This window comes from Bos mutus, chromosome 10 (genome assembly GCF_027580195.1).
Source record: "Bos mutus isolate GX-2022 chromosome 10, NWIPB_WYAK_1.1, whole genome shotgun sequence".
NCBI lineage: Eukaryota > Metazoa > Chordata > Mammalia > Artiodactyla > Bovidae > Bos > Bos mutus.
The window spans coordinates 18,302,303-18,326,437 of record NC_091626.1 but is presented as its reverse complement, the minus strand read 5'-3'; the positions used below and the strand labels follow the sequence as shown (position 1 = coordinate 18,326,437).

General features: G+C 35.7%; 1 protein-coding gene across 11 annotated transcripts in view; it reads left to right on the top strand.

Moving 5' to 3' along the window:
* MYO9A (myosin IXA) overlaps positions 1 to 24,135 on the top strand; it is a 257,282-nt gene that overhangs the window by 145,570 nt on the left and 87,577 nt on the right. For all 11 annotated transcript variants that reach the window (XM_070377371.1, XM_070377369.1, XM_070377374.1 and 8 more), the window contains 3 exons: positions 9,767 to 9,842; positions 14,803 to 14,946; positions 16,553 to 16,592. In XM_070377371.1, coding sequence (XP_070233472.1) covers positions 9,767 to 9,842; positions 14,803 to 14,946; positions 16,553 to 16,592 — 260 coding nt within the window. The remainder of the gene's footprint in view (positions 1 to 9,766; positions 9,843 to 14,802; positions 14,947 to 16,552; positions 16,593 to 24,135) is intronic.

Below are 24,135 nucleotides of genomic sequence, written 5' to 3'. Positions count from 1 at the left end.
GGATTAAGATCCTGCATGCCACACAATATGGCCAAAAAGATAAATAAGTAAATAGAATTGCAAACCAAATAGATAATTTTTGAAAAACACAAGTGCAGTTTACTGATTTTTTAAACTGAAGGCCTTTTGTTATTTCTTCATAGCTCCTCTTGGGGGATAGCTGAATTCTCTCTGTCTTTAGTTAGAATCCCAGAAGTAGAGGTGAGAGAGAAAGAGGCAAAAAACTATAGTGGCTGAAATGGTAGATTAAAAACTACTCATGTTTGAGAAAAACTAACTTGGAGATTCAAGACAATCAGTGACCTCCGGCTAGAACCAATACAAAAGAAAACCACTACTAGACACATTGTAGGCAAATTGCTAAATGCCAGAAATAAAAAGGAAATCTTGAAAGGAGCCCAGAGGAAATTACATTAAATATAGGAGAATGCAGGCATACCTCTGAGCAGTTTCAGGGCCGATTCTAGATCACTGTAATAAAGCAAATATCACAATGAAGGGAGTGACATGAATTTTTTGGTTTCCCAGTACACATAAAAATTATATTTATGCTATACTGTAATCTACCAATTGTTCAATAGTTTTATGTTGGAAAAAAATGATATACCTTAATTAAAGATACTTTATTGCTAAAAAATGGTAACTATAATCCAAGCCTTCAGGGACTAGTAGTTACATCAGAGATCACTGATCACAGATCACTGTAATAAATTTTGTAATAATGGAAAACTTTGAAATATTGCAAGCATTATCAAAATGTGACACAGAGACACTGTGTGAGCAAATGCTGTTGGAAAAATGGTGCTGATAGACATGCTCAACACAGGGTTGCCACAAATCTCCTTGTAAAAAATGCAGTATCTCCAAAGCATGATAAAGTGAAGTGCAATAAAATGAGACTTGCTTATAATGATATGATTAACACCTGTCTGCTCATTGAAAGTAATGGAGGCTTAAATTTAAAACCCAATAGAACAAGACCCAGAAAACAAAAACAGCTGTAAAAGCTATGATTTATAGTTTGTGGACAGACGAGTTAATTGTCTATTAGAAGAAAAATCAAGTCTGCAGAAAAACATAACGGAATTCATTGTTATTACAGTGCATCATCCACAATGTCCAATCATCAGTTAAGGAAAGTATCTTTCAAAAGTGAAGCTGAAATAGAGACTTCCCTGATGGTGGTCCAGTGGCTGAGACTGTGCCCTCACGGTGCAAGGGGCTCGGTTTGATCCCTGGTCAGGAAACTTGATCCCACATGCCACAACTAAGAGTTTGTATGCCACAACTGAAAGATCCTACATACTGCAATGAAGATCAAAGTTCAAAGATCCCGCGTGCTGCAACTAAGACCTGGGGCAGCCAAATAAATAAAAATATTAAAAAACATACTTTAAAAAAGAAGCTGTGATGAAGACATTTTCAGTTAAATAGATAATCTGAGGGACTTTATCCATGATATGTGTTCCAAGAGGAGAAATAATGGAAATTCTTTAGGTTAAAAGGAAATGACATCAGATGGTAACTTGGATGTATAGTAGAGGTTGGTAAATGTTTTCTGAGAAGAGTCAGATGATAAATATTTTAGGCTTTGTGGGTCATATGTTGTGTTGAAACAACTCAGTTCTGAAAGAGTTATAGACAATACATAAATAAATGAGCATGGCTACATTCCAATACAATTTTTTTATAGACACTGATACTTAAATTCCATATAATTTCCACATGTCACAAAAATACTCTTTCATTGATTTTTTTTCCCTCAGTCATTTAAAAGTTAAAATCTCTTTTAGCTTACAGGCCATGCAAAAATAGGCAGTGGGTTTGATCTGTACTTTAGTTTACTGATCCATGAATTATTATAAGGAATAAAGAAACCAGAAGTAATACATATGTATAAAAATATGACTATACATATTTTCTTTCCTTATCTAGTTCTTTTAAAAAGATTTATGGTTTTTTTAGGGTAAAAATTATGATATTGTTCTGGGGGTTTAAAATGTGTCCATCAATTTTTTGATACTCCTCCCTTCAAAAGGCACATAGAGTACTTATTGATTTCCTTCTAACAAATCGAATGTGGCAGAAGTGACAGTGTGTGACCTTTGAGGTTTAGACATAAAAGGTATTGTGGCTTTTCCTCCTCCATTTCATTTCTGGTCTCCCACCTTCTCTCTACATTGATTAGTCTCTGAGATTTGCAGGGAGGAAATTAGAAGAGAGGGAAGAAATTAGGGTTCTTAGGAGCATGAGCTGCAACTCCCACAAAGATCAGGAGCCCTGGAAAGGGAAGAAATAAGATGCTGGGAAAAGAAAGAGTGAAGGAGGGTGTGATAGAATGTTCCTTCAATTTAAACCCGTACTTCTGACCTTCTTGGGATATAAGATACTGTAATGTTCATGAACAAGATGAGGGACCAGCAATTTATAACTTGTGTAATGGAGCTACGGGGAAGGCAATGGCACCCCACCCCAGTACTCTTGCCTGGAAAATCCTATGGACAGAGGAGCCTGGTAGGCTCCAGTCCATGGGGTCTCTAAGAGTTGGACACGACTGAGCGACTTCACTTTCACTTTTCAGTTTCATGCATTGGAGAAGGAAATGGTAACCCACTCCAGTATTCTTGCCTGGAGAATCCCAGGGACAGAGGAGCCTAGTGGGCTGCTGTCTATGGGATCGCACAGAGTCGGACACGACTGAAGTGACTTAGCAGCAGCAGCAGCAGCAGCAGCAATGCAGCTAAAGTGCTTTGAAGAAAACCAATAGCTTTAAATTCTTATCTAAGAAAAGAAATAAGGTTAAAAATCAGTGATCTAAGCTTTTACTTTATGAATCTACAACAAGAAGAGCATATTAAACCCAAAATAAGTAGAAGGAAGTAAAGAATAAGGAACTAAAACCACTGAATAGAAAGCTGACAGCATTAGAGAAAATCAGTAGAAACCAAAAGAGCAATTTTTGAAATTAATAAAGCTTGAGTCCAGTACTGATCAGTAGAACTTTCTTTGAGGATGAAAATGTTCTCCAGCTATACTCTTCAAAACTGTAGCGATTAGCTACATATTGTTATTAAACACCTGAAGTTTTTTAAAAAAATTTTAAACTGGAATTTAATTAAAGCAGCTTAAATTTGAATGGCCACATATATCTGGTGGCTGCTGTACCTGGATAGTGTAGTTCTAGCCATTCTGATCAAGAAATATGAGAGAAGACAAAAATACTGTTATTTGAAATGAACAAGACATTTACGTATGGTATAGACATCAAAAGATTGAGGAGAGATAATGAATGTTTATGGCAGTGTATTCAGCAGCTTAGATGAAATGGATAAATTCCTTGAATGTTAACAAGTTGTCAAAATTGATCCAAGGAAAAATAGAGAATTTGTTTAGTCTTGTATCAATGATTGGATTCATAAATAAAATCTTCCCCCACATGGAAACAGAAAAGTCCAGACTCATATAGTTTGAATAACCAGTTTTATTTTAAAAACGTTTAAGAAAAGAATAATAACAGTTCTGCTCAGCTGTTCCAGAAAACAAAGGAGCAAGGAATACTATATGAATCATATCATGAGGCCAGTATAATTACTCTAAAACCAAGATTAGACAATGTTACAAGAAAAGCTGGGCTGGATGAAGCACAAGCTGGAATCAAGATTGCTGGGAGAAATATCAATAACCTCAGATATGCAGATGATACCACCCTTATGGCAGAAAGTGAAGAAGAACTAAAGAGCTTCTTGATGAAAGTGAAAGAGGAGAGTGAAAAGGCTGGCTTAAAACTCAACAGTCAAAAAACTAAGATCTTGGTATCCAAACCCATCACTTCATGGCAAATAGAATGTTCAAGAGAACTTTGATCCTTACCTTATATTATACATAAACATTAACTTGAAATGGGTCATGCAGCTCTTTGCAAAGAATAAAATGTTAAATTTACACAAGAAAACCTGAGAAGATCTTTGCAGTCTTGGGACAAAATTTATTAGATGGAACATAAGAGCATGAAGTGTAAAAGAAAAAAAACTGGTATTAATTATTGAAGTTCATCAAAATTGAAAACTTTCAAGATATTGTTAAAAGAAAAAGCATCTCATAGCCTGAAAACAATATTCATAATAACTTATAATACATAACTGATAATGGACTCGAAGACAAAATATGAAAAAACTGCAATAAGAGAAACATCAAAATTGAAAACTTTCAAGATATTGTTAAAAGAAAAAGCATCTCATAGCCTGAGAAACAATATTCATAATAACTTATAATACATAACTGATAATGGACTCAAAGACAAAATATGAAAAAACTGCAATAAGAAAAAACTTTTTTAAAAACTGTTTCTTAATATTTTTAAAAAACTTCAGGTGTTTAATAACAATATGTAGCTAATTGCTACAGTTTTGAAGAGTATAGCTGGAGAACATTTTCATCCTCAAAGAAAGTTCTACTGATCAGTACTGGACTCAAGCTTTATTAATTTCAAAAATTGCTCTTTTGGTTTCTACTGAAACTTGACCTCTACGGGTCAAGAGGTTTAAGCATACACTTAGAAAAGAAGATATATGAATGATCCCTAGGCTCTTTAAAGATTGCCAGCTTTATTAGTCACTCAGTATATCTTCTTCAGTGGCAGTTTTTCCCTATACTTGACCAACTATGTGCTTACAATGAATATGTTTTGCAATGTGTAAATTTTGCCACAATTTAAAAAATTAATTGCTTAATCATGAAGCCTGACATAAATTATAGATATGTAGAAAAGACTATTTTTCATGGAATTAAGAATATTAAAAAAAAAATATAGAAACCCCAGGAAATGTCTGCACCTTATTCATAAGGGCTTCCTCCAGATCAGAGTGGGAACCAGCAGCCTGCTTGCCTAATATTGAGGAAGGCTCCAGTTCTTGGAAGACCTGAGGTTTGTGGCGGGGCACATAGATTATGACATAGGGACCTTCACATTACTCTCAAAGAGAGATGAGAAACAGCCTGGCATTTGGAGTCGGGCAGGACTAGGCCCAAATTCTGGCTCTGCCACTTAGCCCTTGTGTTACTGTGTGTGGAAGGTATTTCTCAGAGCTTCAGTTTCCTTCTCTGAAAGGCAGTCCCTCTGCACAGGGACTCAAATGTGATAATGAATGCTAAAGCCCTTTGGCTATTGCCCTATACAGAGACTTGCACTAACATAATTTAAAATATTCTAAAAATGTTACATGACTAGAATTCCTGTTTGAAAATGGTCGACAGAAACACATACAAGGTATGCCAGTATATATTTTGATGAAGCCTGGAGGTATGTCAGGGAGCTGTTTTTAATTGAGTTGGTAAAATATGGCTATTTATCAAATTTTGGAAATCAATATGGGTAAACAAACATGAAGGTCTACCTTATAGACAAACACAGTAATAACAAAAATTGAATATTTGTGGGGGAGTGGGGCACTCTGCCGGAGAAGGCAATGGCACCCCACTCCAGTACTCTTGGCTGGAAAATCCCATGGACGGAGGAGCCTGGTGGGCTGCAGTCCATGGGGTCGCTAAGAGTCGGACACGACTGAGCGACTTCAGTTTCACTTTTCACTTTCATGCATTGGAGAAGGAAATGGCAACCCACTCCAGTATTTTTGCCTAGAGAATCCCAGGGATGGGGGAGCCTGGTGGGCTGCCGTCCATGGGGTCGCACAGAGTCGGACACGACTGAAGTGACTTAGCAGCAGCTGGGGCACTCTCCACTGTTCTTGGAACCTTAGTTCCCTGGTCAGGGGTTGAATCCTTGCCTTCCACAGCAAAAACGCAGGGTCCTAACTACTGGACCATCACAGATTTCCCAGAATCTTTATCTTTTAAAGTAGCATAAGAAACCTTCATCTATCGGGAAAAAAATAAGTTTGAAGAGTGAAATAAATATGAAATGAAATATGAGAAATAAGTACTATGATTTTAAATTAATAAAAGTATGAATAGATTTACATCACCAATTAGAGTCTCACAATGGGTTTTTCAAAAAGTTTAAATGATATCATAAAAGAAACGTGCATAAAAGAAATACCCTATTGTGTTTACAAGGAAGATACTCCAAAAAAGGGAAGAAAATTCCCTGTGAGCAGTTGACAGTTTAAGAAGAATTTAAGAACATGAATCCAGTAAAGCAGTAGCACAAATTTAAGACTATGAAATAATCAGAATGATACTGAAACAGGTTTTGAGCTAAAAGCAGAGGTATAAATCAACAACTATGTGATCTCAATAAGTAGAGGAAACATAATTGAAAATTGCATTAATAGTATTAAGGAAAGGCCTGAGATGATTATGTGTCAACATGCAGGAGAAAAGAATGGTATGGAGAATAGAAAATGATAATTTGTCATAAGGATAATTTATATCCACGACTTAGGAATTGGATAAGTGAAATGAAATCAATGCATTCAGATATGTAAGAAAATAAAGTTGTTCAAAGTTCTAACTGAATTTGTTGATCCCAAGACATATGTTTTCCAGTAACAGTTTTTATATGGGTATAGATGTTATGTCTTCAGTTCTCCTGGGTATATACTTAGTAGTGAAATTTCTGGGTCAAATGGCAACTCTTTAATTTTTTCTTGAACTGCTAGCTGTTTTCCAAAGTAACTGTGTCATTTCACATTCAGCAGTGTATTCATGAAGGACTTCCCAGGTGGTACAGTGGTAGAGTCCACCTAGCAGTGCAGGACACACAGGAGATGTGGGTTCGATCCCAGAGTGGGGAAGATCCCCTGGAGGAGGAAATGGCAACCCACTGCAGTTATCTTGCCTGGAGAATCCCGTGGACAGAGGAGCCTGGTGGGCTACAGTCCATGGGGTCACAGAGTCAGATGATTGAGCATGCAGCACATGCATATGAGTATATACAAGGTTCCAGTTTTTACGTGTCCTTGCCAACATTTATCTGTAATTTTTATTATAGTCATGCTAGGGTGTGTGATGGAGAGGAAATTGCAACCCACTCTAGTATTCTTGTCTAGAAAATCCTATGGATAGAGGAGCCTGGTGGGCTCCATGGGGTTGGAAAGAGTTGGACATGTCTGAAGTGACTTAGCACGCATGCACAGGGGGTGTGAAGTACAATCTCATGGTTTTAATTTCATTTCTCTGGTGACTAATCATATTGAACATCTTTTTATGTACTTATTAGCCGTTTGCTTGTCATCTTTGGATAAATGCCTATTCATATCCTTTGTTCTTTTTAAAATTGGGTTGTCTTAATATTAGTCAGTTGCGAAAGTTCTTTTAATATTCTAGATTCAAGTTTCTCATCAGATATTTGATTTGGCGTTTTCTACCATTCTATGGATTGCCTTTTCACTTTCTTGATATAGAATCCTTTGAAACCCCAAAGTTTTAGATTTTGATAATTTCTTGTTTATCAGTTTTTCTCTCTGGTTGCTTATTCTTTTGATGTCATAGCTGTAGAACTATTGCTTAATCCAAGGTCGGAAATATTTACTCCCACATTTTAAGAGTTTTGTACTTTTACCATTTATATTTTGGTCTTTGATCCAAGTTCATTCTTTTTTTTTTGATGTGGACTGTTTTAGAAGTCTTTGTTACAGTATTGCTTCTGTTTATGTTTTGAATTTTTGGCCATGAGGCATGTGGGATCTTAGCTTCCCCACAAGGGATCAAACCCCTGCCTTCTGCATTGGAAGGCAAAGTTAACCACTGGATCACCAACTTCATTCTTTTCCGTGTGGTTATCTAGTTTTCTCAGTTTATGTTGAAAGATTATTCTTTTCTCATTGAATTGTCTTGGCACCTTTGTCAAATTTCTTTTGATCATAAATGTAAAGGTTTATTTCTGTAGTCTCTGTTCCTTTCCATTGATCTATTTGTCTATCTTTATACTGTCTCAGTTACTATATGTTTATAGTAAGTTTTTCATTCAGAAAGTATGTCCAACTTTGTTCTCTTTTTTCAACATTAGTTTTGCTATTCTGGGCCATTTGCATTGCCATATCAATTTTAGGGTCAGCTTATTCATTTTAGTAAAAAAAAAAAAAAAAAAACAGCTGGAATTTTAATAGAGATTGCATTGATCTATAAATGAATTTGGGAACATTGCGATCTTAAAACAGTATTAAGTTTTCCAGTCCATGAGCAGAGATGGCTTTCCGTTTATTTAGGTTTCCTTTTTAAATTATTTTTTAAGATACTTTGTAGTTTTTCAGTAGATATTTTGTATTTTTTTGTTCAACTCATTCCTTTTATATTATTTTAATGCTATTATTAATGGGATTGTTTTCTTAATTTCATTTCCAATTGTTAGTTGCTATTGTATAGAAACAAAGTGGATTTTTAAATAGTGATCTTATATCTTGTAATTTTGCTTAACTTATTTAATAATAGTCCTAATATTGTTTTGTGAATTTCTTAGTATTTTCCACATACAAGATTTTTATCTCAAGTAGAAATACTTTTACTATTTTATATATAGTAATCTCTGTCTCTTAATCCTATATCCCTATTGTGTCCCTTCCATCTTCACTCTCCTCTTTGGTAACTACAAGTTTGTTTTCTGTATCTGTGAGTCTGTTGCTGTTTTACATATACACTCATTGGTATTTTTTTTTTAGATTCCACATATAAGTTATATATAGTATTTGTCTTTCTCTGTCTGACTTACTTCACTAAGCATAATATTTTCTAGGTCTCTCCACTGCTGCAGATGGCAGTATTTTATTTTTTTACCTACACATACACCACATCTTCTTATGCCAGTTGTTGGCTGATGGGCACATGGGTTGCTTCCATTACTTAGCTGTTATAAACAGGACTGCTGTGATCATTGAGTGCATGTGTCTTTTCAAATTAGCATTTTCATTTTTTCCAGATGTGTATCCAGGAGTGGAATTGCTCGATCATCTAGTAGTTCCATTTTAGTTTTTTGAGAAACCTCCATACTGTTTTCACAGTGGCTGCACCAATTTATATCCCCATCAGTAGTGTATGAGCACTGCCTTTCTCCACATCCTTGCCAGCACTTATTGTTTGTGTTTTTTAATGATAGCCTTTCTGACTGGTGTGAAGTGATGTCTCATTTTGGTTTTGATTTGCATTTCCCTGGTGATTAATGAAGTTGAGCATCTTTTTATGTGCTTGTGAGCCATCTGTGCATCTTCTTTGGGAAAAATGTCTATTCAAATCTCCTGCTTATTTTTTAAATTAGAGTTTTAGTTTAAAAAATATTGTTATTTCTAAAAAAATAAAATAAAAAATATTGTTATTTCTGAGGAAGCAATTCATCGCCTTTGATTATCAGTGTCTTTATAAGATTAATTGATTTCTAAAATCTATAATTCATGTCAGCAATATACTGTTGCTGAAAAGTGATGCAAATAAATTAAGAATTTTTTGGACACTAAATGATTAAATATTTAATATTAAAATAATAAAAGAACTTGTATACTTCTAGGCCTTCAGCCCAGTTACCCTTGGATTTCCTAAATATATTTAAATGAGAAGAATGTAAAGAATTTATTATTAAATTCCCTAATTGGTTTCATTGTTGACTAAGATTTATAAGTAACAGTCATGGGACTTGGTTCATATTTTTATTTAGATAAAAAGGCTTCTCAGCCTTTGGCTAAGATCAAGTGTAGATGTTTCTGATATGTTTAGCAATATTTGCTATTTAAGTATATTAATTTCATTTGATCTTAGAAAAACTGTTTTGTGTTTAGTTTCTGGTAGCATTGATTGAAAATTTTTGCTTTCTATACACTAGATATAACTCGGAAAAATCCCAGAACACCTCTTTCTGATCTCCAGGGCATGAATACTCTAAATGAAAAAAACCAACAGTAAGTACGTTTGGTTTATGTTTTCAAGGAAGTACAGAAGAAATAGCTCTAATTCTTAGTAATAATACTTCTGGGGCTTTAAAAATATGAAGAAAATCAGGCCTTTAAAAAAACCTTCTTAAAACTTTTATAAAAGGTGTAATAAGGTTAGAGTTAACAATAGAGTATATTGTCTAAGATTGCTTCTGGTAAAATGATTGTGCAATTACAAAAAGTTTCCCTAGAATGATTAAAAATGAGTTCATATGTTTTCATTTCTGAGACTTTTCTGGCATTTTATATCTTTTGCAAAAGTAATGGGTTTTTTGCTTCTTTCCATGGAGAAATCTTACTGGTAAGTAATAACTGAGTAATTTGATTATATCAAACCATCTGAAACCTTTTCTTTAAACTTTTGCCACATTTAAGCACTCCAATATCTTTTATTGATGAATGTGGTAATCGCAGCTTACCTTTACCATATTCAGTGAAGAATTCTTGAGTAAAATTTGAAAGTAACAAGTACAAGTAATTTTCTGAGTTTGTAATTAAAACTCCTGTTTCCTTTGCACATACTGTTTTATAAAGATTGTATTTTAAATGAGCAAAAGAACATTGTTTAGTATCTAAAGTTTTCTGGGTACATTTTGAACATCAAGAGAGTTGAGCTTCTTAGTGCCCTGGTAAGACACTAAAATTAGGATGATCTATTTAGTATTTAGAATTATGGTTTAACTTCATTGATCAGGTTTTCCATTTTGAGTTACTATGTCCTTCTAATGTATATTGTCACTTCTCTGCTCCACAACTTTTTTTACAACTCTTTATTGTGTATAATAAGAAGTCTTGGTTCACTGTTTTAACCTACAAGAACTTTCACAGCCCAGGTATCTGACCTCAACTCTACTTATCTTTAATGTCAGCAAATTGAATGATTGAATGACTTACTATCTTTGTAGTGTATGTATGGCAGTTGGCTGCTGACAAAAATCACCATTATATGTGCATGTTAGATTTTACTCAAGAACAAATGAAATCATTAATCTGGTGATCCTATGTACCTTTATTTCAGTATACTGGCTGTGTTCTTACCCTGGTCATTAGAGATCCCTAACCTAAGGATCTCATTTTCTTGATTTGCGTGAAGAAAAAAAAGGAACTGTGACTTGTTGCATTTCCCAAAGCAATTTAATGCTTATAAATTTCCTAATTCCTAATTTGTGGACTTTCTTTCTTTCTTTCTTTTTTAAATTTTATTTTATTTTTAAACTTTACAATATTGTATTAGTTTTGCCAAATATCGAAATGAATCCGCCACAGGAACACATGGACTTTCTTTCTTTCCTTTTTTTTTTTTTGACTGCTGTGAGTGGCTTGTGGGACCTTAATTCCCCGACTAGGGACTGAACCTGGGCCACCACAGTGAAAGTGCCATATCCTAACCACTGGACCACCAGGGAATTCCCAAGTTTGTGTTTCTTTGTACTGCTTTCAATTTTGGATGTCTGAGGTGATCTGTATGGGCTTCTGTTTTTATACATTAGTTGAAATAGTCTGATATTTTGGTTTAAGATTAATCATTCTGGGTTCAAGCAGCTAACTGAATTTAGGGATTCATGGAAAGACAGTCTAATTTCGTAAAGATGTGTGTATAAGCTCATTTATGAGACCCTTCTTCACAGAGAAATTGATCACACTAGCTTGATTCTTTTCCTTTGCATACAATAAAGAAAGATATTTGGCACTGAAGTAATGTTATCAGGATAAAACCAGCTAGTAGCCTTAACAGGAGATCCTTCCAGTTCATATTTGTTGTATTGGTGAGTTTATTTTAGACATATTTTAGAGAAAATTGGTGAGAAGATGGAGAGGATAGAAAAACAGATAATTAGAAAATCAAATGAGTCATGAAATTATTAGCTTGTATATACTGAGTAGAGGTTTTTGGACCTTACCTATGGAATATTCCTAATTAGTGAGTCATAAATATAAGAGTGGAACAACCAATTTGGTGGTGATATAGGACTAAGAATTGAGGTAGTCTTTGGCTCAGACGGTAAAGCGTCTGTCTGCAATGCAGGAGACCTGGGTTTGATCCCTGGGTTGGGAAGATCCCCTGGAGAAGGAAATGGCAGCCCACTCCAGTATTCTTGCCTGGAAAATCCCATGGAGGGCGGAGCCTCATAGGCTACTACTGTCCATGGGGTCACAAAGAGTCAGATACGACTAAGTGACTTCACTTGTAAAACAAGGAAACGCAAATATAAATCTGTTTTTAGCTGTGTACATTTTCCTTGAGTGAGAGATAAAGGCTTCATTACCTTCCCACTAGTAATGGATAAAGGTTCCAATTTCTCCACATCCTTGTTGTTTTGTTATTGCCTGTCTTAATGGGATTAAAGTAGTATCTCCTGTAGCGTTGGTTTGTATTTCCCTAATAATCATGTTCAGCATCTTTTTATGTGCTCATTGGTGATTTGTGTATCTTTTTTGATGATACATATATCTTGTTTCAGCAAATGTCTACTTTGCCCATAAAATTTTTCTTATATATATTCTTCTTTCCATATGTATAAATATAATTGACTTAAACAAAACCATACCATGCAGTAGTACTTTTAGATTTGATAATATATGCAGACAATTTTTTATGCCATTAAATAACTATTCTATGACATGATTTTTAATGACCTTATAGACTCCCATTGGTGTGGTTATGACATGATTTCTTCATTTATTTCCAATTGTTGGCTATTTAGGTTGTTTCTAATTTTTTGGTATTCATGAAAATTTTTATAGATAAAGTTTTTCATGTTTGATTATTTTCTGTCGTTCTTCATTAGAAACTTGACCGGGAGGATAGAACAAAGCTATTAAAAGATTTTGAAGATATTGTCCTGGCTATCTAAAAAGTGGTATAATTTAAGTAAAGAACTAATGGGAAAATAAATATTTTAAGGTTATATCCCATTTTTAAATAGTTTCAAAAAGAGTACAAAGGAAATACAGTTTTTAGAGTTCTATGTACTCTTCATTCAGTTTTCCTTAAAAGAATCTTATATAGTAGTAGTACATTATCAAAACCAGGAAAATTACATTGTTTCATTAATATTAACTAGACTATAGTTTTCACCATTTAAAATAAATCTGTGTTTGTATATATGTAGTTTCTTTGCAATTTTATCTCCTTGGTGGCTCAGTCATAAAGAATCCACCTGCCAACGCAGAAAACACGGGTTCAATCCCTGGGTCGGGAAGATGCCCTAGATAAGGAGATAGCAACCCACTCCAGTATTCTTGCCTGGCAAATCCCATGACAGAGGAGCCTGGTGGGCTACAGTCCATGGGGTCCCAAAAGAGTCAGACACCAGTTAGTGACTAAACAACAGCAACATAGATTTGTGTAACCAGCACCACAGTCAGCATGCAGAACTCTTTCATCATCATAAAAGAATTAATTCATACTGCTTATTTTTATTCTTCTTTTTCTTCATGTCCCTTTCCTGTCTCTGGCAACCACTAACCTGTTCTTTTCTATAGTTTTATTGTTTTGATAATGTTATATACATCAAATTTTATGGTATGAAACTGTCCTCTGCCTTCTTAGGTTCAGTGGCTATAGGCCTGTAAATTAAACTAATGAAAGATAGTTAACAGGGAAAAAAGCAAACAGTTTTTATTTCTATTTTACGTACATTGAATATTCTCAGAAAAGAAGTGAAACTCAAAGAAGTGGTTACACTTGGGCTAATATATACTTTTTTTTTTCTTTTTTCTTTTTCTCTTTTTTTTTTTTACTTGGGTGAGGCCCCCCTGAGGGGGTTTTTCTGCAAGGAGCAGGCTCTGTATAGTATATTGTATATTCTTTAAAAGCTCCTTTGTTTAAAAGAAAACTTTTTTATCTTTTTCAACCTTAGGCAATGTTCTGGGAGGCTTTGGATGTAAACTGGAGAATTCCTAGGCCCTGGGAGGTGCAAGCGGAGGTGGGGTAGTCGCCTTAAATCAGAAATTGTTGGATAAATTTTTAAGGTTTGTGTAGAGGGAGAGGGGGCTCGCCAGGGCGCCCGGCCGCAGCGTCCTGTAAGCCCTCTCAGTCCTCTGGAGGTAGAGCACAGTCTCCCTCCTTTTCTTCGTCAATGGCAGAAAATATGATCTGCGCAGAAGGTGGAGACCTACTACCATCTACCGCTATAGCCTCTCTCATAGGCTATCCAACAGCCTCATGATGGGGGTCCAGAACATTTTTAATCATATTTATAGGATAAGTTTTTAGTTGTTTTTTACCTTCACCCAGGTATCTAAATTAACAGTACCCTCTTTAACAGTTTCAAGATTACTTTTTTTTTTTTTAAACTTTACAATATTGTATTGGTTTTGCCAAATATTGAAATGAATCCGCCACAGGTATACATGTGTTCCCCATCCTGAACCCTCCTCCCTCCTCCCTCCCCATACCATCCCTCTGGGTCGTCCCAGTGCACCAGCCCCAAGCATCCAGTATCGTGCATCGAACCTGGACTGGCGACTCGTTCCATATATGATATTATACATATTTCAATGCCATTCTCCCAAATCATCCCACCCTCTCCCTCTGCCACAGAGTCCAAAAGACTGTTCTATACATCAGTGTCTCTTTTGCTGTGGGATTTTGGACCTGAAACAAAGACAGAAGACATGACAGTATCTTATAATATGTTATATTATTTACTGATTGTTGAATGGTATGGTTAGCTATATGGTGTGCTCATCATGTACTTTTGAATGTGAATATGGTAGAATCCTAGAAATATTTGGTTCTGGGAGACTAAAGATCAGCCCAAATTGATCAGTAATCTCTTTGATAAAACCATTTTCTGCTGGTTTAGTATTTTTTCTAAATTTTAACTTTCATGTTTAAAGCTTTGTTTTACTTTTAAAAGAAATTTCTGGAATGTTAGGGATGTCTCAATTAAGAAAATTGTACTATATTTAATTTTTACAGTGAAACATTTGATTTTGCCTGGAATGGCAGAACTGGGATTCGCCAGAGTAAACTATCAAGTAACACCTCCTTGCTTGATAAAGATGGGATATTCGCTAATTCAGCTAGCAGCAAACTCTTGGAGAGAGCCCATGGGATTCTCACGTTAGTATTGATCAACAATATCGCTTGCCTTTTTTTATAACTGATTTAAATTTTCTGGCTAAAAAAGAAGAGAGGTAATTGTGAAGCATTATTTTCATGAGTGGAATTTTAAGTGAAACAAGATTGAAAAGTAGTCAGAATTTAGAACTGTGACAGTCTCATATATTATACAGCTGGTATTTGTTTATTTGTTTTCATCTTACTAGGAGGTCATGACTGAATATACTTATGGAAATGATTCTTTATTGCTGTTTTACAGACTCTACACCCAGAGAGAGCAAATACTGTTAGCTTTTTTTTAGGATTCCTAGTTTTTAACTGCAATTGCCCTTTAATTCTGGCAGTCTTAACAAGTTGGGCAGGTAAATCTCTTACAAAATGGTGAATGGGACCACATACGGTTGACCATTCAACACTGCATGGGTTAGAGGTGCCAACCTTCTACACAATGGAAAATTCGTGTGTTTCTTATAGTCAGCCCTCCATATCCACTGCTCCTCAGTATCTGTGATTCCACATCCACAGATTCAGCCAATGTCAGATCAAGTAGTACTGTTGTAGTTCATGTTGAAAGAATTCCATGTGTAACTGGACCCTTACAGTCTAAACTTGTGTTGTTCAAGGGGCACCTGTATGGTGATACATAATACTTGCTAAAACCTGCTGTTTCTCCTTACCTGATGTAGAACTGGTTTCAGGATATAGATATTAACCACGCATGGTGGACCAGTAAAAAGTTCTTACCTACCCATATCAATATATTTAAAACACTTCCAAAGCATATTTTTTGACCGTTAGCTAGAAGTGTGACTGGATTATATTTCTTAATCCCTAAGTCATCTCTTAACAGTGTTAATAGGCTCAGTTTATATGTCATGCTACATTCCAGAATTTTGAATAAACGCATTTAATCCTCACAGCAACTCTGTGAGGTTGATAGTATTATCATTTTTACTTTGTCTTACATTATCATTTTTACACTGTTACATAATGAAACCAAATTTTAAAGAGATTAAAATCATACCTTGGTAGGTGATAGAGCTCAGATTCAACAAGCCCAGGTCTTCCTGATTCCCCAGCCCATGTTCATAAGCACTGGGTTTTATTCCTTTTTTGTAGCCATTAAAGAAAAAAAAAAGGTTTGATCGAAGTGTGATACTGAATTATGAATAAGGAATAAAAGAGCAGAGCAGAATTTATAGTTTCTGAAAATGGAAGATCATAAGTCTTAGTGAAAAGTACATTTTAATAATTCATGAAATTAGGCATCTTTTTAAGTTTAAAATGACAGAAACAAAGCCTCTGTAGGTTAAGAATGCAGAGCCCTGTTAGGGTCCAAAAGAAAATGAAACTTGAACTTTGAATCTACATTATGTTACTGATATCAAGCTCAGTCTGTTTGTACCTGTATTATGGAGCAGGCATGTCTTTACTTTGCTTATCCTTCCTTCCCAAAGGTGCCTGCTTAGTTGAATTAGACAGTGTTTTCATTTAAAGGACCTATAACTTGGAAGTGGGTATATAATGTTCTTTTTGTAGAGAACTTGAAATTCATCTTTCCGATGTTGTTTTTTTTTTCCTTCTAATGTAAGATTTGTCTCTATAGGAGAAACAAAAATTTCAAATCCAAACCGGGGCTTCCAAAGGTGAGTATTATGAAAATATTTTTTCCTCTGTGCCTCACTTCATGATTTTTTTTTAATTATTCATGCAAACAATCTTTAGAAATCATAAACAAGAAATATCTTATTTGTACCCAAAATACAGATTGTGTATGTTCAGTTAAAACCATTTTAGAAATAATGCTGGATGTTACTATGAAATGGCAAAGCTTAATGCTGGTGAATATTTGTGATGTATCTCACTTTCTAGTGTTTGAAAAGCTTCTGAATATAGATGTAAATTTTTGTTGAGTAATTGCCTCTGCATAGATTATTTTCATTTCTTCTTAAATCAGGTTAAGGAGACATTCTGAATTTTATCTAATTAAAAATTTTTAAATTTTATCTGATTTAAAAATAATTTCTGTCATCATCATTAACATTAGTTAGCCTGGTTTTTCTGTAAAGGTCCAGTTAGACTTGGCAGGCTCATCTGGTCTGGGTTATAACTACTTGGCTCTGCTGTCATAGCACAAATGCAGGTGTAGACAGTATGTAACTGAATGACTGTGACTGTATTCCAATAAAACTTTATTTATGGATACTGAAACTTGAATTTCATGTAAGTTTTTTCAACCATAGAAATCTTATAAAAACAATGGGCATAATTTGACCCAGGACTTGTAATTTGCTTACTCTAATCTGCTTGCCAAAATGTTTATTAGATTTACTAAAGAACAGTCTTAGAGTTTTTCTGTCTCTTGTGCCCTTCCAAAGAGTCCTGTCATTAACTTTGTTAATGAACATAATTCAAAAATTTTAAAAGAACTGAAAAAGGGCTGTTTATTCTCAAAATTCTCGAGTTTAAGAAACAAGAAAATGAATCTGTAGTTTTTCCTTCTACTTGAGTCGCCTTATATTTCCTAATAAAATTGAATGCATTGCTGATGTGGTTTGTGGTAGTGGAAAATGTGTTTTAAACCACAAAGAAAATTTACTGAGTGGTTTGTGATTATGTTCTTATCATGAAAATTTTTATGTAGAGAGGAGAGGAGACCATACCTGTTCTTTGTCAAATATTTGTTATTGTTCATTTGTCTTTCTTTTTTTTCCTTCACTGTCTCATTAGCCTTTTAGTATTTTGAATGCCACCTGTGGATCTAGTGTTTGCCCTGTTCTTTTCATTCTCTTCAGATGGATGACTTATTTTTTAAATTGAACTATTGATTTAAAATGTATTAATTTCTGCTGTACAGCAGAGTGACTCCTTGTATCTATATATACACTGTTTTGTAACTTCTTAAACTTCATATGATAGTCAACAAGAATATGTTAGATACATCTGAAGTCAATAATGCCATTCAGTTATCAATCACAGGAATCCCATCCGTTTCTCAATTTTTAAAAATTAAATATAGCTAATTTTTTGTTTATTTTAGTGTCTTGTGTATTCTTTTTTTTAATATAAATTTATTTAATTGGAGGCTAATTACTTGACAATATGGTATTGGTTTTGCCATACAGTGACATGAATCCACCACAGGTATACATGTCTTGTGTATTCAAGTACATATATTTAATATTAGAGAGGCAACATAGTCTATGAGAGTATAGACCTTGGAGTAAAACTGACTTACATTCAAATGATGGATCTGTTGTTACTTGCTCTCTGATCTTTGGAGTAAATTCTCTAACTTGTCTTAACTTCTGTCTCTTCATTTGTGATGTGGGGGATAATATACGTTAGGATGAAATATATATATTTGGTATGTGCATGATTATTGTTGTTGTTGCTAAGTCGTGTCCAACTCTTTTGTGACCCCGTGAACTGTAGTGTACCAGGCTCCTCTGTCCATGGGTTTTCCCAGGCAAGAATCCTGGAGTGGAAAAAAAAAAAAAGAATCCTGGAGTAGGTTGCCATTTCCTACTCCAGAGGATCTTCCTGGCCCAGGGATCAAACCTCTGTCTCCTGCATTGGCAGCATGTGTTCACCACTGAGCCACCAGGGCAGCCCATGTGCATGATTAGTATTCAGTAAATAATTATTTTCTTCATATTTTCTACCAAAATGTTAGAGTTGAATTTGTGGCTTATATGTGTACATACATATATGTATAATGTGTAGTTTGATTAGTAACCTCACTCTTCATCTTAGATTCCTACCCTTATTTAAATATACCTTATTTTTTCTAATTATGCTTAGTGAATGTTTTGCTTGTTTCTTGCAGTCCAGTTCAAACCAAGACAAAATAAATTTTTATATTTATAAAATTAAATTAGCAGATCCTAGATCCTCATTGACCATGGTCATTTCTGACTAAGTTCTTTCTGTTGCATTAAGTTAGTTTTATATGTGGTGTGGAAGGCAGCAGCAGCAATGCAAATAACCTAAACTTTTTTTCCTTTTTGCTCTTTTGTGAAATCTGAAACTGCTTTCTTACCTTGAGTGTGAATCATTGATGTACATATTCCTACAACTTTTATTGCTACTGGAAATAAGATTCAGTTACTTGTATTAAGGGCACCTCTAGCATCTCATTTTATTGATAAAGGCAGGATTTAGAATGCTTTTTTTTTTTTACCATTCTGAATAAACACAGGCAAATATTAAACACATGTTACCTCCAACAGCCCTTAGCCCTCTGTTAATATAGTTCTGTTTGGATAGTACTTTTTTCTTCTAGAGAGTACTTTCCCTCTCATACCTTGAAACCTTCAATCACTTCTATTAAATATATCTTTACAATTTGATCTGCCTTTAAATTTCCAGTCTTTTACCCGCAGTTCCACTGTTGTACATTTCTACTGTGACATCCTGCTCATATCTCAGACTTATGCCCTAAGAGATTTTGCTGTGTTCCTGCCCTACGGAATTTTGTAGTCACTCAGGCTCAAACCTTGAAGATAAGTTTATTATCCATTTTAGTTCTCTTTAACAGCATGAGCAATATCTTCTTAATATTTGTATCTACAGCACCTTGCACAGATCAGATCAGATCAGTCGCTCAGTCGTGTCCGACTCTTTGCGACCCCAGGAATCGCAGCACGCCAGGCCTCCCTGTCCATCACCAACTCCTGGAGTTCACTGAGACTCACGTCCATCGAGTCAGTGATGCCATCCAGCCATCTCACCCTCTGTCGTCCCCTTTTCCTCTTGCCTGCAATCCCTCCCAGCATCAGAATCTTTTCCAATGAGTCAACTCTTCGCATGAGGTGGCCAAAGTACTGGAGTTTCAGCTTTAGCATCATTCCTTCCAAAGAAATCCCAGGGCTGATCTCCTTCAGAATGGACAGGTTGGATCTCCTTGCAGTCCAGGGGACTCTCAAGAGTCTTCTCAACACCACAGTCCAAAAGCATCAATTCTTCGGCGCTCAGCCTTCTTCACAGTCCAACTCTCATATCCATACATGACCACAGGGAAAACCATAGCCTTGACTAGACTAACCTTTGTTGGCAAAGTAATGTCTCTGCTTTTGAATATGCTGTCCAGGTTGGTCATAACTTTCCTTCCAAGGAGTAAGCGTCTTTTAATTTCATGGCTGCAATCACCATCTGCAGTGATTTTGGAGCCCATAAAAATAAAGTCTGACACTGTTTCCACTCTTTCCCCATCTATTTCCCATGAAGTGATGGGACCGGATGCCATGATCTTCGTTTTCTGAATGTTGAGCTTTAAGCCAACTTTTTCACTCTCCACTTTCACTTTCATCAAGAGGCTTTTTAGTTCCTCTTCACTTTCTGCCATAAGAGTGGTATCATCTGCATATCTGAGGTTATTGATATTTCTCCCGGCAATCTTGATTCCAGCTTGTGTTTCTTCCAGTCCAGCGTTTCTCATGATGTACTCTGCATATAAGTTAATACACAGGGTGACAATATACAGCCTTGATGTACTCCTTTTCCTATTTGGAACCAGTCTGTTGTTCCATGTCCAGTTCTGACTGTTGCTTCCTGACCTGCATACAGATTTCTCAAGAGGCAGGTCAGGTGGTCTGGTATTCCCATCTCTTTCAGAATTTTCCACAGTTTCTTGTGATCCACACAGTCAAAGGCTTTGGCATAGTCAATAAAGCAGAAATAGATGTTTTTCTGGAACTCTCTCGCTTTTTCCATGATCCAGCGGATGTTGGCAATTTGATCTCTGGTTCCTCTGCCTTTTCTAAAACCAGCTTGAACATCAGGAAGTTCACGGTTCATATATTGCTGAAGCCTGGCTTGGAGAATTTTGAGCATTACTTTACTAGCATGTGAGATGAGTGCAATTGTGTGGTAGTTTGAGCATTCTTTGGCATTGCCTTTCTTTGGGATTGGAATGAAAACTACCCTTTTCCAGTCCTGTGGCCACTGCTGAGTTTTCCAAATGTGCTGGCATATTGAGTGCAGCACTTTCACAGCATCATCTTTTAGGATTTGGAATAGCTCAACTGGAATTCCATCACCTCCACTAGCTTTGTTCGTAGTGATGCTTTGTAAGGCCCACCTGACTTCACATTCCAGGATGTCTGGCTCTAGGTCAGTGATCACACCATCGTGATTATCTGGGTCGTGAAGATCTTTTTTGTACAGTTCTTCTGTGTATTCTTGCCATCTCTTCTTAATATCTTCTGCTTCTGTTAGGTCCATACCATGCACAGCAGGCAGTAAATAATTGTTTAAAAAAGAATGAATTGACTAATCTGAATAAACTAAACAATGAAGATGGAGTTAAGAAAGGAATAAAGTAGATAATGAACAGAACACCTAAGAAAGGAATTAAATCCGTTATCTGTTTTCTGCTAGATCTTGGACCTGCACTTCAGTCCTTGTCACATCATGCTGGGCTATTGAAACTGTCCCTTAACTGGTTTTATCTCTTTCTTGGCTTCTTTCCTCCTGTCCACTGCCTTGTTCTGCTCTGCCTTATATCTCCATTCTTCCTTGCACTGTTTTATCTTCATAAATCGGAGTAACCCTGAGATTATCATTTATTTTTTTTAATGTCCTTATAGTCTGTTTCCTTGTACTTAAATGCGATGTATTCTGCCCACTTAGAACAGAACCAGATCTGTAGTAATCATTGAATATTTCTTGATAGATCTAATCATGATGAGTTTCATGGGCATAAGTCTGAGGAAACACTGTTGAAAAATCATTACTTGTTAACCATTCTTTCGTTCATCCAGCTAATATTTATTAAGTTTGCAGAACCAGGGGCTTCCCTGGTGGCTCAGACGGTAAAGAATCTGCCTGCAATGCGGGAGATTGACCCAACCCTGGGTTCAGTCCCTGGGTTGGGAAGATCCCCTGGAGGAGGGCATGGCAACCCACTCCAGTATGCTTGCCTGGAGCATCTCTATGGACAGCAGAGCCTAGTGGGCTACAATCTGTGGGGTTGCAAAGAGTCAGACACGACTGAGCAACTGAGCACGGCACATGCAGAACCAGACACTTTTTAGATGTTGTTCGTGCAGGGATAGACAGTCTAGTCCAAGAACTCTTGCTCTCTTGTAGTGATTCTTTCAGAGAAAGAGAAAAACAATAAAAGATGTAGATGATATTATATGCAAAGAGGAAGATGAAATGACATACTATTAGCATACAGGTGGGCTGCTTTTGGGGTATGCAACTAATAACTTTATGAAAAAGTTTGGGTATTTAAGCTATAAGTTGAATACTAAGAAAAATCAACCCGTGTAAAGGTCTAATATTCCAAATGAAAAAATTGGGAAAGATCCGCAGATAAGAATGAATGTGGATTTTTTGTTTTGGGTTTTTTTGTTTGTTCGGCTTTTCAGTTAAATTCCATGAAGGGAAGCATTTCAACTTAAGTAAAAGCTTTGAAAATTCAACACACACATACCATTATATATTTATGTAAATATTATTATTGTTTTGTGTGACTTTTTTTGGTCAAGAGTATTTGCAGATATTTCTCCATGTCAGAATATAGGTTTATAGTATTTTTAGGTCTGTACACTGTTCAGTTGTGTGGATGAACTTCATGAAAAAAGTTTCGTGTAATTCGTTATCTCTAGTCAGAATTTTTCACTATATTTTTGAAGTACATTGTCAGAAGTTATATTCGATCTCTCCTTAGATAAATACCTTGACAAGAAATTGCTTAATATCAGGAAGGTTATAAGGATTTTCACTCCTAAGAACAATACATAAATGTGCCTGTTTTATGTATACTGAATTTTATCAGTCTTTTTATGTTTGTCAATTGAACGTGCAGTAAATCTCCTTAAAGAAAAGGTGTGTTTTTTGATTAAAGCGACATTGGTTGTCGTCATGTTACTTGTCATGTATATTTTGAGAACTGTCTTTTGAAGTCTTCTGCTTGTTTATGATTACAGGACATGTTCTTTTAAGCTTTTTTTTTTTTTTTTTACTGTTCTTATATATAGATGATAAGTGTTTGTTGGAAATTTTTTTTTCCTTAGGTAGAATCGTTTAAATGTGTATTATACTTAAATTACCACTTGGAAGTTTTTATTTTTTGATGTTTATATTGTCAAAATTAATACTGTTTAGTCTTCTATATTTATCATGCTTTTAACTCAAATCTCTGCTTCTCATACAATGAAACTTTTTCTGCTTTATAAATAACATATTGTTGTGCATCTGTATAGATAGCTTCTTTCCATTGACAAACTCACTGCCGTAAATTAGTAGGATTTTCAAAATTGATTAGTGATTGGCTAAAAGAAGCTCCAAAATCCTTTATTAATACCCTGTTTTGTATTCTTTAGTTGCTTTATGTGTAACTCCTATCTTATTAATAATTAGGATTTAAGGATGCAGGTTGATAAGGCACTGCATTTTTGTTTTCCTGTTTATGTGTTCCTGGCTTACTGAATAGTCTAGGGATTGAATTTAATTTATTGTCTCTATGAGTCAGGATTCAACTGCAAGTTACTAATCACCGTGGATATGTTTAAATAGTAAAAGAAGAAAATACTGCTCCTTGTTGCCCAGCTCTTTGCAACCCCATGAATTGTAGCCCACCGGGCTCCTCTGTGCATGAAATTCTCTAGGCAAGAATACCGGAGTGGGTACCCCTTCCCTTCTCCAGGGGATCTTCCTAACCCAGGGAGTGAATCCGGATCTTTTGCATTGAGGGTAGATTCTTTACCATCTGACCCACCAGGGAAGCCCCCTTTTTAAGTATTGCTACTGCTAAGTCGCTTCAGTCGTGTCCGACTCTGCGACCCCATAGATGGCAGCCCACCAGGCTCCCCTGTCCCTGGGATTCTCCAGGCAAGAATACTGGAGTGGGTTGCCATTTCCTTTTCCAGTGCGTGAAAGTGAAAAGTGAAAGTGAAGTTGCTCAGTCCTGTCCGACTCTTCACGACGCCATGGACTGCAGCCCACCAGGCTCCTCATCTATGGGATTTTCCAGGCAAGAGTACTGGAGTGGGGTGCCATTGCCTTCTCCGTTTTAAGTATAAAGGGTATTAATTCAAAGAGGTGCTCACAGAAATCATCAGAAGTTACAGAGCAGAACTGACCTCAGCTGTACTCCAAAAGCTAGAAAATGAGGACGCTGCGATCATTGCACCTGCTTCCAGGCTCATGGAGAAGCTGCTATTATTATTGGCTTCCTTA